Raw genomic sequence first — 18,992 nt, forward strand, 5'->3', positions numbered from 1 at the left:
AAACACATACTTAATTTCTAAAGAACAAATATTAAAAATGAATTTAGGGGTTTGGAGTTACTAATCCTGAATAAGTAAACCATTTGTTCATTATTATTTAAGTCTTTGTTCAAGCTTTATTAAGGCTGGGACTGAGATGACAGAGTTTGACATGGCCATATCACTCGACTATAGGCCTCAAACTGCCATGGACACAAGACATTTACATACCTTTTGAGCATATTTTTGGCAGCAGGGAAGGCAACTATCACAAAATTGGACGACACAAACTGCACAAAGGACTGGACCGACACTATAATGGACATGCGGATAATGAAAAAAATCACATTTGGACTTGATTTAAAAATGGACAAATCTGACAGACTTTGGACCAAACGGGACGTCTACTTCAGACAATATTATGATCCTTAACGTCTTTGAATGTCTTTTGCTGCCTTTCCCCCGCTCTGTTCCCCCTCCGCCCTAGTTTTTTTTCTGTTCAATTTCATATAACAATGGCAGCAATAAAGGGCTTTTCGCTTCAAACTAAAGTGCAAAATCGATATACCGCGGCTACGTCTCTAACAAAAACGCAATGATTAAAGTATAAAACTACGAACACGTCACGAACCAAAGCTGCATATCAGCTTTGACATTTTGAATCGACTTCCTTTTGCATAACGCCGGACCGCCACACAAACCTCTCGGCGTGCCCACCCATCTGAAAACGTTCGTCCATAACAGCAGCATGTAGCCTCTCGGCGGGGTCGGCAGGCTCGGCAGGCTCGGCAGGCTCGGCGGGCTCTGGCGGCTCTTCGCTTACCATGGTTGTGTGAGTGTGTACAGAGCAGACCGGGGGCTGGTTACAGAGCCTTGTGACTCTCTCTCTCTCTCTTTACCTCCTCCTCCTCCTCCTTTCGGGCTCCTTCACTCTCTGCCTGCTCCGGACGAGAAAGCAGGTGATCCAGACTCGCTCCGGATCTCCCTACAACATGCATTTTATTCATTAGCTAGTTAGTTAGTTTTGCGTCGTTAGCCCACCACAATGCTTTGCACACACCCGTACGTGGGCTTCGGCGCGTGTCTGCATTCGAAGCGGTGCCCTGCTCAGACGCGCTGGAGGGTAAGTCACTTTCACATGGATTAATTTGATTAGCTTTGAAGTCTGCAGGAGGAATTAGGGTTTGTTTGCGTGCTTCTGTAATATGTTGCTGAAGAGTGAGAGTGGTACTAAGACTATGATGTATTCGCAGTAGTGTATTGTACATAACAGCTGGAAGTTGTTGTATGAAGTGTGATTAAAAAAGAAAGAAAACATTGTGAGAAGTTGAAATAGTGTAAAGTTGTGGTAGTAACTGCTGTATTATTTTAACATTCAAGATGACTGTAAAGCAATAGTTGTGATATTTTATTGGAGCATTAAAGACAAAAGGTTGTGCTTCTACAATAAAAGTTAACTTTTTGTTTAATTCTTTGTTGTCTTGATACTTATTTGAAGTATAATTAACTGAAATATAGTTAAGACCAGATGGTAATATGAAATAGACTGTTTTTTTGGTGTTGGTGTCGATTGTTTATTCATCTTTGTGGTATTGATTTTGCACAACAATAATTAGTAACTTGTTTTATTCATACATGAAGAAAAGAAGCATTGCCAGCAAAGATTTTTATTATTGTATTGTTGCTGTGACTCAAATCCTATTAAGACGTTTGGTAAACAGAACTAATCTGTGGGCTTTTTAAAAGGTGAAAAGAATGAATGGATTTAGTCCAATTGAAGTTTTAATAATCAATGCTATCCAATGTTTTCTTTTGCAGTGCATATTTAAATGGATGATTAGGAAGAATGTCACATTGTATTATTATTATTTTTAAAACATATATTGGAAATGTAATGACTTTCTCAGAAATGATTGTAACGTTGACATCCCAGCACATCAACCCATGAGAAGACGAAAATAGAAACCGATAAACACGAAATCACATGCTTTCAGAAATGTCTATAGAATCTCAACTTCAGAAATAGCATAGAAGTTCTCCAGTCCAGCATGAATAAAGTTTTCTGCAGAAAGCATTATATATCCTAAAAATGAGTGACGTAAATGTAGCCAATATTTAGTACAGACACAACAAGACAAATATCGATTATGTGTATTTTGCTCAGACCAGTCCTACAAAAGTCCACTGCCTTGTAATGCAATTGTTCCCATTCAGTTTTGATACGTTTCTCATACAAATTGGGGACAAATGCTGCACCTATACTAAATAAGGATGCAATGTATTATTTTTGTTGCAAAGGAGCTACAATAACACGTTCTTTGCTATTTCGATCTGATTGTGATACACAGTTACAAACTTAGCTTACACATGTTTCCCACTTTGCTGTTTTCAGGTAATCAAAGTGTACAATGAGGACCAGAGCAGCCGGGCGGTGGAGGTGCCCAGCGACATCACCGCTCGAGACGTGTGCCAGCTGTTTGTCCTGAAGAACCACTGCATCGACGACCACAGCTGGACCCTGTTTGAACACCTGTCCCATCTGGGGATAGGTATAATACGCCTCACACCCCTCCTCTGGCAGCACATTGTATGAGAGGAGCAAATATTATGACAAGGATAGGGCCAGAGATCACAGCGAGCGGCGCGTGTAACGTGTATGTCTATTGTTCCGGCTTTGTTGTTGTCAAGAAATGTAGCTGGGATTATCAGCGGGCATAATCTGTATCCAAGTGTTCCAGGTATTAACTGGCTTTTGTTTATGTGCCGTGCCGTCAGCCCCAGAGCAGCTGAGTGACTGAATGACTAAAACACCTACCTTTTGTGTGCAGTGTACAGCATCAGTAAAGTAAAGCCCAGTCCCTCCTATTCAGGCCTTATAAGTCATGTTTGTACCTTTCCCTAAACACAGCCCAAAGTATCGAAAATCAGATCATAATCAATACTAAAACAAGTTTAGAAACTAGACACTAATTTGAGCAAGTATCGGTACTGCATTTATTTATTTTTTGAAACATAAATACTATAATATAATTTACAGTTTTTGAATGATATTGACTGCATTTAATTTAATTTTACGTATTACTGCCATATTGTACATTGTCACTCCAAACCTCCACCTATGATACACATGTACATATTATATAATATGCTGTTGAAAGTGAATGTTGCAAGTCCTATTTTATCTATTTTCAATGGTGACTTATGATGCAAAATCAACTTGAATGAGCGTGTAACCGTGTTGTAACAGTGTTTCCTCATCATTGGCTCACTCAAAGTTGTTTTTAGAGTGATCCGTGTATTCTTTTTCATCTACCCACTTTCTCTGCTCTTGCATACGTTTATGCAAAGATTATCCAGGTCATACGTGTAGGGATCAAAAATCTGGTGTAAACAGTGGATTTTCATTTCATGTTTTTATTGTTGACAAATTGTCAACAATAAAAACATGAAATGAAAATCCAAGACGTTCATCAGTTTGAACAGTTTTAAACAGGAAGTCAATGGACCCGTTTCATTTATAAGATGTTATAGAACTATTCTTTGTTTTTAGTGAACAGAATCTAAAATAATAATCTATTATTATAGCTTGATACGAAATACATTAATGATGGCATAATACTTCTTTAACTGCTGCCTGTAGGTCTTAATGCCTGACTATCTGCTGACAAAGCCCTTTCTGACCTAATTTTGACCTGATAGATTGAAAAAATGCATAATAATCAATGTATTTGCTCGAGTTACACGTTCAAACATTGTGAGATTAATAATCAACTTCTTTCCTCGTGATGTGATGCTATTAATCAACACATAAACCTCATAACCAGCCTAAATTGTGAAATCACACTGGCAGAACAGCTTTCACATGGTTTGACCTCGTCTTTTGATCCCCGCATGGCTGTGTATTACATCGTTGTACGTGTTTGTCCCGACAGAGCGGACGATAGAGGACCACGAGTCGGTCATGGAGGTGCTGTCGGGATGGGGCATGGACTCAGACAGTCGCCTTTGCTTCAGGAAGAATTACGCCAAATATGAATTCTTCCGGAGTCCGCTGGTAAGTCCGCCTCCCGACTTTATTGCCTGACAACGGCTGCGCTGCCGTCGTGACATCGCCTCACGCAGTTTGGATATTGGCAGGATTTTTTCCCCGATCACATGGTCTCGGTGTCCAGTGAGACGAACGGCCTGGTGGATCCCTCGCAGCTCATAGAGGTACCAGGAACTTCAATATTGGTAGAACATTTCAGGGTACGAATCATGAGTGTCTATTTGTTTATTTTGTTGTTGTTTTTTAGACTTTTCTGAACTCCAGCACGTGTCCCGAGATCCACGGACACCTCCACGCCAAAGAGCAGGGCCGCAAGTCGTGGAAGAAGTTTTATTTTGTGCTCCGGAGGTCGGGCCTGTACTTCTCTAATAAAGGCACGTCCAAGGTTAGTAAGTAGTAAATGAGAGCAATTTGAATCCTTTTAACCTGTCGCTTTATTTAGTGATAATAGCCCTTTCTGTTCTTGTATTTTGAATGAGTTTAAGGCATTTTTGTTGTTGGTGCACATTTGTCTGGCTGCTGTGGGCTACATGTACTGATGCTGGCTCACAATGTACAGTATGGGAAGTTATAGTAAAGTTTACAGATGACCTTTTCACCTTTTGAAGGTTATCTTTTATATTCTATAGGGCCAATTTGGTTTGCTGTAGCAGAACATGCATACAAACCACTCACGGAAATAAGTAATTAAAGTGACTAATTCAAATTCCCAATGGCAGCAGAAGATGCATTTATTATTTGGGATATAAATATATATATTTACAGTCCAATTGCTCTTCTTCTTCTTCCATATTTACTCATTAGTCTGTGTTAATAAATACAAATCTGATGAACTGAAAAGGACACGCTGAGATAACATGTTCAATATTGGAACGTTACCAATATGTGGGAAAACCTATAATATCACTGATAATGTTATTGGAAGTGTTACATCTACAGTTTTATATGAACAATGAACTAAACTCAACAAGCCTTTAGCACACACTTGTGTTTAAAAATCCATCCAATACGAATCCATTATTGGAAAGCAAAAGACCATAAAACATGGTTTATGAAATAGAATGTATGCAGCTTGGTAAAAGACAAAGTTAAACACAAATATCTCACAATATTACTTCTTATTTTGAAAGATTACAATATAGCCTTTTTAGCTTGTTGCTTTGAATAACATTGAGCAATATTATTCTCTCAGTTTTGTTGCAGCACATTTCAAGAGATGTTAATAAATACTTAATGTATTTAAAGATTGTCATGGCACTTGTTACCATCCCTGGCCTTGTAGGAGTATATAAGGAGTATATAGTGTAATCCTTCTCACAATAGTGTAAAACATTTCATACCACAAGATTAAAGCTGCTGGATTTGGATATTGCAAAAGCTTTAATCACAACACACTGTAATTGTGTCATAAAACCGTACTGTGCCGGCACCATGGCAACCTGCTCCAGCTCCACCGCGCGCCTGTCCACAGCTTCATTTGCACGCCCGCTTAGCGCACTGAGGTCACAGGGCTAATATGCGCCGCACTCTGCCAGGGGCCCGGCCACAGCAGGTTGAGCAGGATTTTCCTTAGGTCAGCTGGCATGACAGTCCAGCCCGCTCCTTTCTCTGTCCGTCTTCTCACGCTGCTGACAAGTGGAGCTTATTCTGAATACGCTGCCAGCCAAAAACACCTCCTCCAGCTGCTTTCATTTCCTACAGACACACTACAGCTTTTGTTGAACCGTTACTCTTTTCTTTTTTTTGAATAATGTTACCCTTTTTTTTTTCGGCACAAGTTGATCGTCTGCGGTCCGGGCTAGACACATCAGCGATCGGTCATCAACAAGACAGGTTTATAGAGTTTATAGGAGACAAGGAAGTGTCTGGTGGTGTCACATGAAGGCCAAACAAGAGCCGCCTTTGTGCTACTTTTTGTAAAACTGTATTTTAGGCCGTCGCGGTTGATACAGTGTCTTATCGACGTGGCTAAATATAGGACAAGTTATCTTTTATTGAGGAGTTGCTCCGAGCTTTCAGATAAGTCGTGTACATAGTTTGGTTATGGCAATATTGATATAAACCCATGGAACTCATTTAAAGTACATTTTAGAATAGTCCTTCATCTTAAAGGTGTAACTCTTCTGATGAGTACTGGATCTGTCACTTGCTTGTCTCCATGGAGATTTCACACAGTATGACATATCTGTTTTTATTACAATACTTAATACAGAAATATGCATTCTTACTGTGAGCGGGGTCGCCTCTCCACAGATTTGACGTGTAACTTGTCTTCATGGAGATAGCAAAGTTAAAGGTGCAGATCTTTACAGTCTTTAAAAATGTGAAGAATGAATTAAACTAGTTCCTTTTTAAATACTGTACTGTAGCTTAACGCATTTGTCTCATTTACATGGACAAGGTCAGCCACACTTGGTCTGTGCAGGAAGTGTTCATGGTCACATGGTTCAGGCAAAACAATAACATCTCCATAGAAACAAGCAGGCGGTGGACACAATATTTAAATGATGAAACTTTTAACGTTTTAATGTATTTTTCGAATCCGCCCACGTGTCATTCCCAGTTCGGCCACAGTAGTGATGCGGCTCCACCCGTGAGTCTGGGCGGGGTCGAAGAGCTCAAAGAGAAGAAGAGTCAGGGCCAAATGCGTCGGCACCATAAGCGTCACCTAATACATTCTGTAGAACTATGGCACAGAACAATTGCATGTGTTTAACAGCTTCCTCACTAATAGGGACTTACATTTACAATGACATGAAAAAAGCTATCAATACAGTTATATATAGTTTTAAACTCATCTTAACTCCATAAATGATGCTCCAATGTGAACAAAGCTAGTCACATGTCATGGACTACGATGCACCAACTTGACTAAGCCTGATCTCCTCACATCTTGGAAGCTTTTAACAGTCAGTTTCCATAGAAATAATATAGAAATTAAGCTAAATAGGTGTTTATTCACACAATCATTATATAATTATATCCCAGATACATTTTGGATAATTGGTTGTTGTTGTTGTTGTTTTTATATTTGAAACTGTGTGAAGTCATTTTGTGAACGTTACATGTTGGTCATTGTTGCCGTTTCATGCATGTTCTAGATATCTGCAAACATGATGCAAAACATGTTATTACTCAGAACAGTGCTCACAGATGATGCAGTAACTTTAATAGACGCTTTGCCCGTGCGAATGTGATTACTCGGCTTCAATAGAAATAAATAAGCGTTTTTTTGTTTCGGCAGGAGCCTCGACATCTCCAGTTCATCGCCGACTTCAGCGACAGCGACGTTTACACCGTGCTGGCGGCCAAGAAAGTGCACGGAGCTCCCACGGACTACGGATTCTGTGTCAAGGTGCCGTTCCTGCCGCTCGGAGCCATCACTGATACTTGGACTGGTCTCAGTAGTCTTTAATATTCCTCTGTCCTCAGTCGTCCAAGGCCAGCTGTGTTCGGGAGCTCAGGCTGCTGTGTGCGGACGACGAGCCGGCACGGACCTGCTGGATCACGGCCATGAGGCTCCTGAAGGTCTGCTCCTGCTGACACTGCTCACACGTGTGCGCTGAAGGCCACGGAGAGCACAGGAAGGCCTGATTAACATTCCCTTAAGACTTCATTTGTCATCGTTTCTATAGACAAAGTGTTTCCAAGTCATTTCATGAAGCGTTTTCAGCAGAGGATTTGATTCCCATAAATAATGGACTTTGGCAGGCTGTTTTTAAAGGATTATTTGGGGCGTTGGCTTCATTGGATAGGACAGTACAGTGTGAAATGTGGGAGAAGAGCAAAGTGGACATTCAGCAAGTTGTTGAAGCCAGAAATTGAGGTCAACACAGAGCCTATAGATGATGCTGTTATAAAGCCTAAAACATTCACAAAAAGTAAAATGAAACTTTATGGTTATATTTGTTACATTTTAAAAAGTATTACAAAATCATTGATTGTCAACCAGTCTGCAGGCGTAAAAAAGGAAATAACCAAATCATTTCACAATAAACATAATAATAAGTAGTGCCCTAGTGTGAAATCCAGATCAGAATCAATGCAGAAATTATTTGCGCCACCATTTTATTTTTTATGTGATTTTTTAAAATATATTTAAATGGTTCAAGAATATGTTGTGCCTTTTTAACTAGCAAAGTGAAGTGTGCTGCAACTCAAAGGTTGAAAAACACTGTTATAAATATTACATTTTCAAAAATCGCGATTTTTCTTCATTTATTCCAGTATGGGATGCAGCTCTACCAGAACTTTCTTCAGCCGCACCAGAAACAGAAAGCGTCTCCCATGGTACGTGTGTGTCAGTGCGGTGTTTCCTGTGACGTTTCCTGTGACTTTCCTGTGACGTTTCATGTGACGTTTCCTGTGACGTTTCATGTGACTTTACTGTGACTTTACTGTGACTTTACTGTGACGTTTACTGTGACGTCTACTGTGACGTTTACTGTGACTTTACTGTGACTTTACTGTGACGTTTACTGTGACTTTACTGTGACGTTTCCTGTGACGTTTCATGTGACGTTTCCTGTGACGTTTCATGTGACGTTTACTGTGACTTTACTGTGACTTTACTGTGACGTTTACTGTGACGTTTACTGTGACGTTTACTGTGACGTTTACTGTGACTTTACTGTGACGTTTACTGTGACTTTACTGTGACTTTACTGTGACGTTTACTGTGACGTTTACTGTGACGTTTACTGTGACTTTACTGTGACTTTACTGTGACGTTTACTGTGACGTTTACTGTGACGTTTACTGTGACTTTACTGTGACGTTTACTGTGACGTTTACTGTGACGTTTACTATGACGTTTACTGTGACTTTACTATGACGTTTACTGTGACGTTTACTGTGACTTTACTGTGACGTTTACTGTGACTTTACTGTGACGTTTACTGTGACGTTTACTGTGACGTTTACTGTGACTTTACTGTGACGTTTACTGTGACTTTACTGTGACTTTACTGTGACGTTTACTGTGACTTTCCTGTTACGTTTACTGTGACGTTTACTATGACGTTTACTGTGACTTTACTGTGACTTTACTGTGACTTTACTGTGACGTTTACTGTGACGTTTACTGTGACTTTACTGTGACTTTACTGTGACTTTACTGTGACGTTTACTGTGACGTTTACTGTGACGTTTACTATGACGTTTACTGTGACGTTTACTGTGACGTTTACTATGACGTTTACTGTGACTTTACTGTGACTTTACTGTGACGTTTACTGTGACGTTTACTGTGACTTTACTGTGACGTTTACTGTGACGTTTACTGTGACGTTTACTGTGACGTTTACTATGACGTTTACTGTGACGTTTACTATGACGTTTACTATGACGTTTACTGTGACTTTACTGTGACTTTACTGTGACGTTTACTGTGACGTTTACTGTGACTTTACTGTGACGTTTACTGTGACTTTACTGTGACTTTACTGTGACGTTTACTGTGACTTTACTGTGACTTTCCTGTGACGTTTACTGTGACTTTCCTGTGACGTTTACTGTGACGTTTACTGTGACGTTTACTATGACGTTTACTATGACGTTTACTGTGACGTTTACTGTGACTTTACTGTGACGTTTACTGTGACGTTTACTGTGACTTTACTGTGACGTTTACTGTGACTTTACTGTGACTTTACTGTGACTTTACTGTGACTTTACTGTGACGTTTACTGTGACTTTACTGTGACGTTTACTGTGACGTTTACTGTGACTTTACTGTGACTTTACTGTGACTTTACTGTGACGTTTACTGTGACGTTTACTGTGACGTTTACTGTGACGTTTACTGTGACGTTTACTGTGACGTTTACTGTGACGTTTACTGTGACGTTTACTGTGACGTTTACTGTGACGTTTACTGTGACGTTTACTGTGACGTTTACTGTGACGTTTACTGTGACTTTACTGTGACGTTTACTATGACGTTTACTATGACGTTTACTGTGACTTTACTGTGACTTTACTGTGACTTTACTGTGACTTTACTGTGACGTTTACTGTGACGTTTACTGTGACGTTTACTGTGACGTTTACTGTGACTTTACTGTGACGTTTACTATGACGTTTACTGTGACTTTACTGTGACTTTACTGTGACGTTTACTGTGACGTTTACTGTGACTTTACTGTGACGTTTACTGTGACTTTACTGTGACGTTTACTGTGACGTTTACTGTGACGTTTACTGTGACTTTACTGTGACGTTTACTGTGACTTTACTGTGACGTTTACTGTGACGTTTACTGTGACTTTACTGTGACTTTACTGTGACGTTTACTGTGACGTTTACTGTGACGTTTACTGTGACTTTACTGTGACTTTACTGTGACGTTTACTGTGACTTTACTGTGACGTTTACTGTGACGTTTACTGTGACGTTTACTGTGACGTTTACTGTGACTTTACTGTGACGTTTCCTGTGACGTTTCATGTGACGTTTCCTGTGACGTTTCATGTGACGTTTACTGTGACTTTACTGTGACGTTTACTGTGACTTTACTGTGACGTTTACTGTGACGTTTACTGTGACTTTACTGTGACGTTTACTGTGACGTTTACTGTGACGTTTACTGTGACGTTTACTGTGACTTTACTGTGACGTTTACTGTGACTTTACTGTGACGTTTACTGTGACGTTTACTGTGACTTTACTGTGACGTTTACTATGACGTTTACTGTGACTTTACTGTGACTTTACTGTGACTTTACTGTGACTTTACTGTGACGTTTACTGTGACGTTTACTGTGACGTTTACTGTGACGTTTACTGTGACTTTACTGTGACGTTTACTATGACGTTTACTGTGACTTTACTGTGACTTTACTGTGACGTTTACTGTGACTTTACTGTGACTTTACTGTGACGTTTACTGTGACGTTTACTGTGACGTTTACTGTGACGTTTACTGTGACGTTTACTGTGACGTTTACTGTGACTTTACTGTGACTTTACTGTGACGTTTACTGTGACTTTACTGTGACGTTTACTGTGACGTTTACTATGACGTTTACTGTGACTTTACTGTGACGTTTACTGTGACTTTACTGTGACTTTACTGTGACGTTTACTGTGACGTTTACTGTGACGTTTACTGTGACGTTTACTGTGACGTTTACTATGACGTTTACTGTGACTTTACTGTGACGTTTACTGTGACTTTACTGTGACTTTACTGTGACGTTTACTGTGACGTTTACTGTGACGTTTACTGTGACTTTACTGTGACTTTACTGTGACGTTTACTGTGACTTTACTGTGACGTTTACTGTGACGTTTACTGTGACGTTTACTGTGACGTTTACTGTGACTTTACTGTGACGTTTACTGTGACTTTACTGTGACTTTACTGTGACGTTTACTGTGACGTTTACTGTGACGTTTACTGTGACGTTTACTGTGACTTTACTGTGACGTTTACTGTGACTTTACTGTGACGTTTACTGTGACGTTTACTGTGACGTTTACTGTGACGTTTACTGTGACGTTTACTGTGACTTTACTGTGACGTTTACTGTGACGTTTACTTCACATGTGCCAGAGTCAGGCCGTGTACGACTCCAGGTTAAAGCAGTGAAACGTTCAGATGTTCGGTGACACATTTTGGTGTGGTATATACTGTATAATCCTGCTTTAGGATGACATCATAGCTCTGATGTCACCGCAGTGGAAAAGTGCCTCTGGTCAGGAGTCAGGACCTCAAGTGTCTGTCTGGGGCAGAAGTGGTCACATGATAAAAGCTACAACTTGTGCTTGAAATAAGAGATTAGAAAACGGTTTGATGTTCACTCTTCTTTAAATGCTTCTCTGTATCAATATACTCAATACAAAAGCTATGACTGTGTTTTTAAGAGAATAAACATCACAATTTTACAATTATCCACAATTATTGACAATTCAATTATTAATTTTCTCTGATTCATGTTGTCACAAAATTCCACTATCCCTCTAGAACAGGGGTGTCCAAACTTTTTTCACTGAGGCCGCATTTTGAAACTTATACAGAGCAGAGGGCCACAAACAACCAGACAATGTTGAATTTGTCGAATGTCGAGTGAATCATTCAAAATGTAGCATTTGACATAGTTTAGTTAGATGTCTCCTTTAAAAAGACTTGGAACATTAATATTACGTTGGTATAACATCAAAATGCTTGAATTTTTCAAATTTGACAGTAAAAAGTACTAGTTTTTGTTTGTCCGCATTTGGCCCCCGGGCCGTAGTTTGCACTTTACATTTTACCTTTTTAGGCATATAGTTTTTCAGACAATGACTTACTTTTGCTATGATTATACACAATTATTGACACCAAAACAACAGTGAAATCCTTCAAGCTACAACCAACATGTTCCTCAGCCCCCAAAAAAATAATACAAAGCAACTGGTTAAACGTGTGTCGCTAATGGGACGCACACATTTTACATCGACTATTTAACATAATTAACATGTTTCAAATGTTAACTAGTCGTATTTCAGTCTTTACTTCTGCAATACAGGTTCTATTAACATGAAATAAAATAGAAAAATGCTAAAAAACATTAAAGAAGCCAACATATCTCTACTATGGATCTTTATGAAATCCAACTTTCTGAATGATAAAAGTAAAGCTAATAAAACATACATTTTACCTTTTTTAGCTTTAATTTTTTTTTTTTTTAAGTTGAATGGAAATTACTTTTTTTTGCTCCTAAAATTCTCCCAATTATGATTTTCTTAGTTTTTCTGATGCCATTGTTTCCTGTATAACTCCCTGAAACTCCCTAAAGCCGTGCAAGTGTCCGCAGAGAGCGCTTATTATGGGGAGAGTCTGTCCCAGAATAGTCCCAGACTGCACTTGGGGCTGAGTGCGGTTCACAGGTGTATTTTAAGACTCAGACATGCTAATGAAGCCTCTTCTATTAATACTGTGTGATCCGCTGCTCCTCAGTGTCCGCTCACATGTCTGTGGCCCCCAGCACTGCGGCCCCCAGCACTGACCCCAAAAGGAACATACAGCCAACACAAACCACTCAACACACATGATTTTAATGTGATTATAATAGGTTTTGGTAATGAAAATAATGGACCTTTGTGAAGCTTATTTTGATCACTTGAGACTTGATCAAATCAACAAAAACTTGAACTTCAACTTGGACTTCAACACTTGTAACTCTTAACTTGCTTATATTAAAAAAAGAGAACAAAAATGTCCTCTCCACTTACTTATTTGTGACAGGACTTTGTTAAGTTTGTCTAAAATATGTGCTGTATTGTGTAAGTTTGTGCAATGACGTGAAAGGACTTGACATTATTGAGGCCAGAGAATTGAGATTTACTTGAGACACGCGAAACACGGACTTGGTCTCACGTCTGGAAAAAAAAACATTGCAATCGATTTGAAATCACAAGTTGAGTTGATGCAATTATCAAACCGCAAAGGCTGCAATTATTATAATAGAATGTCCTCTGCAAAGAGCACAAATTCACGGGATTCTTCTGGTTAGTTTAGCAGTTCAGATTAAGTTCCTGAACATGTTTACAATGTGCACACGGAACAGGATTCTACTTTTTAATTTTAAACGCATATCACAAATATAATCAATGAAAATAAAGGTTTAACGTTGTAGAATAATGTTTCTTAGTATATTATGTTTAAGCCGTTAGTTATTTGTTGATAAGTACTTAGACTCTTACTAGCATTTGTTAATGGTATAAGTGTTAATTAGCCTTGATAAGCAGTTTTTAATAAATGCCGAGCTTATGAACAAATAACTACTGTTTTAATAATGCATTATAAAACATTAGACAGTTTGAGCTTTTTTCAATATTTGTGCAGCCCTAACTAATGAAACTGTGCCTGTGTTCAGAACCAAATATGAAGTACAAAAAGACATAACAGCAGAATGTCGTGCTGGGAGTGTATTTTGTATTTCACTTCGCCAATGAAAACTCTTTGGCTTCATTTCTTTCGACAAAGAGAAACTTCAGAAATAACATGATTCCCTTCTCCTCCACTAGAGGGCAGCGCTTCACCGTGAATCAGCAAAACGATCCTTTCTATTCCAGGATGAAAAAGATTTGGATCTGTCCAGAAAATGAAGACGATTCCAGCTCTAGTTTGCGTTAGTGACGGTGTTTTTGCTTGGACTCCGCAGAGGAGCATCTCGGAGAACTCGCTGGTTGCCATGGACTTCTCGGGACAGAAGAGCCGCGTGATCGAGAACCCGTCTGAAGCTCTGTCTGTGGCTGTGGAGGAGGGACTGTCCTGGAGGGTGAGTCGACGGGACGTTTATCAGAGGGCGACGCCTCGTTTTTACCTCAACAACGAGATTCAGGCCACTTTATCTCAGTGTGTCAGAAATGTGCTAAACTGAGCCTTTATATTACCACAAGAACACAAGAAAAGTAGAATTACCGTTAATATTTGTCTATTTGAATGTCTGGATATTATACAAAATACAAGATAAGTCAGACTAATTGTTTTTGTTCATAATCTTGACTCTAAAATCTAAACGTTCTCCTAAATTGGTCAAATAAATTATTATTTGTTGCACCACCTAATTAGCATTTATTTATAGATTTATCTGTGAATTGATATAACAATTTGAATAGTTATTTTAGTAGTTGACCATTATTACTATTGCACACTGAGATTAAATGTTGAAATGTGACTGAAGGTTTCTAGCAGGAGAATAAAGTGTATTATGTACGTTAAAAAAAAAGCTATTTTTTGACATTTTAATTCAATAATGCCACTGTAAAATAAAACAACAGTTATTTTTGTTCATAGTTTTCACTCATGAGTCTGGTTTTATGTGATCATCATGTTTGTAGCAGAGGCAAAAGAACAAAACACATTTAAAGTGTGTTTTTCTGCTTTACTTATGGTGTAATGCTGTTACTTTGGTCTTGTCCAGAAAAAGAGCTGTCACCGTCTCAGTGGTCATGGCAGTCCCTCGTCCTCAGTCTGCAGCTTAGGTTTGTCACACATCCTTATATTCTGTAAGTACGGCTAAATAAACATGTAGTATTCTCATGTATTTGTTTGAATCTCAGCGCTCCACATGACCCAGCCCTGGTTCCACAGTAAAGTGTCCAGAGAAGAGGCTCAGAGGCTCGTCACACAACACGGCCTCGTCGACGGGTAAAACACACTTCTGATTTATTTTATTAACTGTTGACTTCTTGATCTAAAAAAATACATATTTAAATTAGAAGTGATATTGATAAACATGTATATCTCTAGAATCCCAATAAAAATATTCAGATTATTGTATTAGATATTATGTCAATCCAACTAAAATGTGTTAAAACATCATTTTAAATGTACAGTAGAGGTTTCATTTTCAGACAAATGTGAACCTTAAAATGAATCACAAAAATGCATAAATATGACCTTTTTGAAAGTTTTCAACAACACAATCAGATCTTTTTGTAAACATTTTGACTATAAACGATATACTTGAGATTCAAATTTTGCATATCTTCACAACTACATTTCAGTAATTACCCACCGTTAACTGGTACGTTTCATAATTTAAATGAAAGAAATGTATTAAGACAGTACCAGATTTTAAAACAAAAATATATAAAATAAACATAATATTTGAAATATAAAAGAGTACGAATATATCTATGAAACTTAATTCAACCCACACTATCCACAAAATTACAATGATGGAATAAATTGTAATAATGACAAAAACTGCCATAGTTTTCCACAGAAACATTTAACACAAATATTGTCCAGTATTCACATCTTTTATTGTTGTCAGTTTTTCGAGAGAAGCCTTAGGTCAAAGTGGTTCAGAATAACTGAAGAGCGCCTCACTTTAGAAGGCTGAAGGGCTGACCCTGTTGCTACGGGTTACCCAACATTTCTCAACGCGTGATTGGCTGGAGCAAAACTCAAGGAAAAGTATTCACTTCCTCAATGTAATTTTCCTTTTATTCATTCTCAGCGTTTGCACCTCTGTGACCCGCTGTTATTGAGGAGGAGGAGTTCAACTGTTTTATTTAAATGAAAAAGTAAAAGAAAAGTTTTAAAATGCCAAATGCTTAAATTGATTCTGCAGAAAGCAACATTTTTGAAAGTTACAACAATTACGTACATTATTGGCTGCTTTGGAGATAATACACATGCTTTAATTACCAAAAAATACCTTTAAAAACACAAAATATTTAATGCCATACTGTGGAACATCCCAGGCAAAGCAATAACATCTCCATCGAGACAAGCAGCTTCCTCCAGATCAGTTACAAAGTTCACCTTTAACAGGGACATGTGCAAAATCAACTTGACTGAGCGTTGAACCTTGTTACAGCGAGTTTTCCTCATGAGATTCCTGCATGTTTGAATAATCCTTTATTGTCCTGCAACTGAGGCTCGAGTGCTCAGAAAACTCCTGTTTTCACCTACCCCCTATGCCCGCCCACATCACTGTACTTATTCTGATTATTTGAACAATTTGGACTCCGAACTGATACATACGGGGTGTAAAATATCACGTAGTTTCAATCTGCTGCTTTTTACAGTGAAATGTCACGGTGAAGAGGCGGAGCTTATCAGTGCTGCAGTTTAGAACAGGAAGTCAATGGACCTGTTTCTATATCAATATTGTGCTTCACAATAAACAAAATGTAAAATTATGATATACTTATGTTATAGTTCAATACTTGAAAAAAGTATAATATTTCTCATTTAATACTTGCAATTTAGTTTTTCCATAGAAATGTTTCCAAACACCAAATCTATTTTAGTTCAATAGAAATATTATTCCATCTCCTCTTGACCAAATCCATTCGACTTGGTAAATTTTGCAAACGGACATTTCTGTTTTTTTAAACAACCTCTTCAAATGTTTAACACAAACACATTGTTTGTTCCAGCGTGTTCCTTTTACGCGACAGCCTGAGCAACCCAAAGACGTTCGTGCTGTCGCTGTGCCACCAGCTGAGAATCAAACACTTCCAGATCCTTCCCGTGAGTCACTGTCTACTCTGTCTACTCTCTCTGTCCTTTTCACGGCGCGTTCCCAAACGTTCGTCCTCTCCTCAGGTGGACGAAGACGGCGACCTCTTCTACAGCCTGGACGACGCCCACACCAAATTCTCCGACCTGATCCAGCTGGTGGAGTTTTACCAGCTCAACCGCGGCGTGCTCCCCTGCAAACTCAAACACCACTGCGCCCGCGTCGCCCTGTGAACTCTGAACTCTTAACACTCCCCCCTCGTTCCCAAACCGTCCCCCCCCCCACCCCACCCGGCCAACCCTCCTGGAGTGCCTTGGGAGACGCACGAGACTCCGAAACCAACCACTGTAATCGCGCGTAAACGTTCTCTTTTGTGTGTGTTCTCTCGGCAGAGGTGAAGTGCAGCGCCGACAGTAGCGGAGGCAGTCGTGTCCTGTCGGGTGTTATTCATTAGCCTGGAAGTGCCCAAGGACGAGCGCGGGCCAAATGTGTAGGCTTGAAAACGGCAGCTCTCGCTCTCCGCGCTGAAGAGAGGGTTTTGTTGTCGTTGTTGTTATAGCGGAGGAGTGGCGGCGGCGGCGGCGGCGGCGAAGGAACGCGACGTTATCTAACCGCCGCTGTCACTGAAAGCTAATGATGCAGCGGCGGAGACAGAGGGCACGGCTACGGCGGCCCGGAGGGGAAAGGTCAACGCAAACGGTCTATTGTAAGCAACAGGTAAAGGAACTGCAACGATTTGAAAGTGCAATAAAACGGCGTAAAAGGCAGAAACGAGTCAAATGAAAAAAAGGCAAAAGTTAAATGTCAAAAAGCACATGATGAAAACAAAAAGTGAAAAAAAGCACAGGATAAAAATAAAAAGAGAGGATGAAAAACGTATGAAAAACGTACGACTAAAAATTGGGATGAATTTGTTTTGTTTTTTCAATTTGCTTATTTCAAGAATTTAGGCTAAACAGGGAAACGTCAGTATATCAATAGTTCATATATTAAATTAGAGACAATTATGAATCAATCTGTACTTTTTTAACTTCTTTTTTTTGCTAATTCTTGTGCCTTTTACCAGTGTGTGACCTCCAGAGCCGCCCTCACACCACTTACTCTTTTACAACTGGGAATATGACACAAAATCAAGGTTTCACTTAAGCTACTTTACTTTATATGTGATTTATTCAGGTATTTTGGGCAACAGTTTGAACCTCAGGAAATGTCTCTTTTGTAACGATCCCGTCTCCATCGACAGTCATAGATCCATCGTTTAGAACCCAAAGATGAAGTGTAGAATCACACGCCCTTGTCCATATGTCTGTCATTACAAATGTACCGTGTAAACAATGTCTGTTTAAGATGTTCTGTTTTAAAGCAATACAGTGGCAGATGTTGTTCAGTAAGTGCATTTTTCCATTGAAATGAATTGCCTTTTATGGGTTATTTTAGCGGATGAAAAGTGTGATGAACTAAAATGTCATGGACTGCAATTTTATATAAATATTGTGTTTTTAATGTGCAACCTTGTATCATTATTGCCAGAAAATATGTGCGCAGCTTATGAACAGCATAAAAGTCTTGCAGTCTTTACAAATGGAGGACATTAATGCCACTCCGAATGTAGCAGTCGCAGGTACGAGCGCTTCTCCGTGTTTACAGAGAACACGTCTTTTTAATGGGGAAGAGTGAGGCAGAGTTAATTTTAGACGCTTGTCCTTGAGCTGTCGGCTGTGATATAGTGACTCCACCAGGAGACGCTGTAATAAGCTCTGGTACGTTCAGTGTGGACGGGACTTTAGGAAAGATTAGGGGGAAAATGAAGCATTCACAAAGGCTTCACACACAAATTTAAAGATTCATTTTAGTGACCCAGAATGACTGCATTACTTGTTATATTTAGTGCATATGTACGATAGCACAAATATACACATATGAAAACATGAAATTAATATTTACTTTCAAATTTAAAATTTAAGCAAAAATCAATGTCTCAAAGGCTAAAGCGACATTTG

At 39.1% G+C, this 18,992-nt stretch overlaps 1 protein-coding gene across 4 annotated transcripts in view; it reads left to right on the plus strand.

Annotated features, from left to right (window-relative positions):
- grb14 (growth factor receptor-bound protein 14) overlaps positions 1 to 18,502 on the plus strand; it is a 41,002-nt gene extending 22,500 nt beyond the window's left edge. For 3 of the 4 annotated variants that reach the window (XM_072444332.1, XM_072444335.1, XM_072444334.1), the window contains 12 exons: positions 2,372 to 2,528; positions 3,912 to 4,033; positions 4,117 to 4,191; positions 4,275 to 4,412; positions 7,272 to 7,382; positions 7,460 to 7,555; positions 8,255 to 8,317; positions 14,176 to 14,292; positions 14,938 to 14,998; positions 15,077 to 15,164; positions 16,910 to 17,003; positions 17,079 to 18,502. In XM_072444332.1, coding sequence (XP_072300433.1) covers positions 2,372 to 2,528; positions 3,912 to 4,033; positions 4,117 to 4,191; positions 4,275 to 4,412; positions 7,272 to 7,382; positions 7,460 to 7,555; positions 8,255 to 8,317; positions 14,176 to 14,292; positions 14,938 to 14,998; positions 15,077 to 15,164; positions 16,910 to 17,003; positions 17,079 to 17,225 — 1,269 coding nt within the window. In that variant the 3' untranslated portion in view covers positions 17,226 to 18,502. Of the gene's footprint in view, positions 1 to 923; positions 1,103 to 2,371; positions 2,529 to 3,911; positions 4,034 to 4,116; positions 4,192 to 4,274; positions 4,413 to 7,271; positions 7,383 to 7,459; positions 7,556 to 8,254; positions 8,318 to 14,175; positions 14,293 to 14,937; positions 14,999 to 15,076; positions 15,165 to 16,909; positions 17,004 to 17,078 lie in introns of those variants that run through there. The other variant, XM_072444333.1, reaches the window with a different exon arrangement.
- The last annotated feature ends 490 nt before the right edge of the window (positions 18,503 to 18,992 follow it).

Source organism: Eucyclogobius newberryi, unplaced genomic scaffold (genome assembly GCF_026437365.1).
Source record: "Eucyclogobius newberryi isolate DKJ021-1_F unplaced genomic scaffold, fEucNew1.0.hap1 SCAF_14, whole genome shotgun sequence".
Taxonomy (NCBI): Eukaryota; Metazoa; Chordata; class Actinopteri; order Gobiiformes; family Gobiidae; genus Eucyclogobius; species Eucyclogobius newberryi.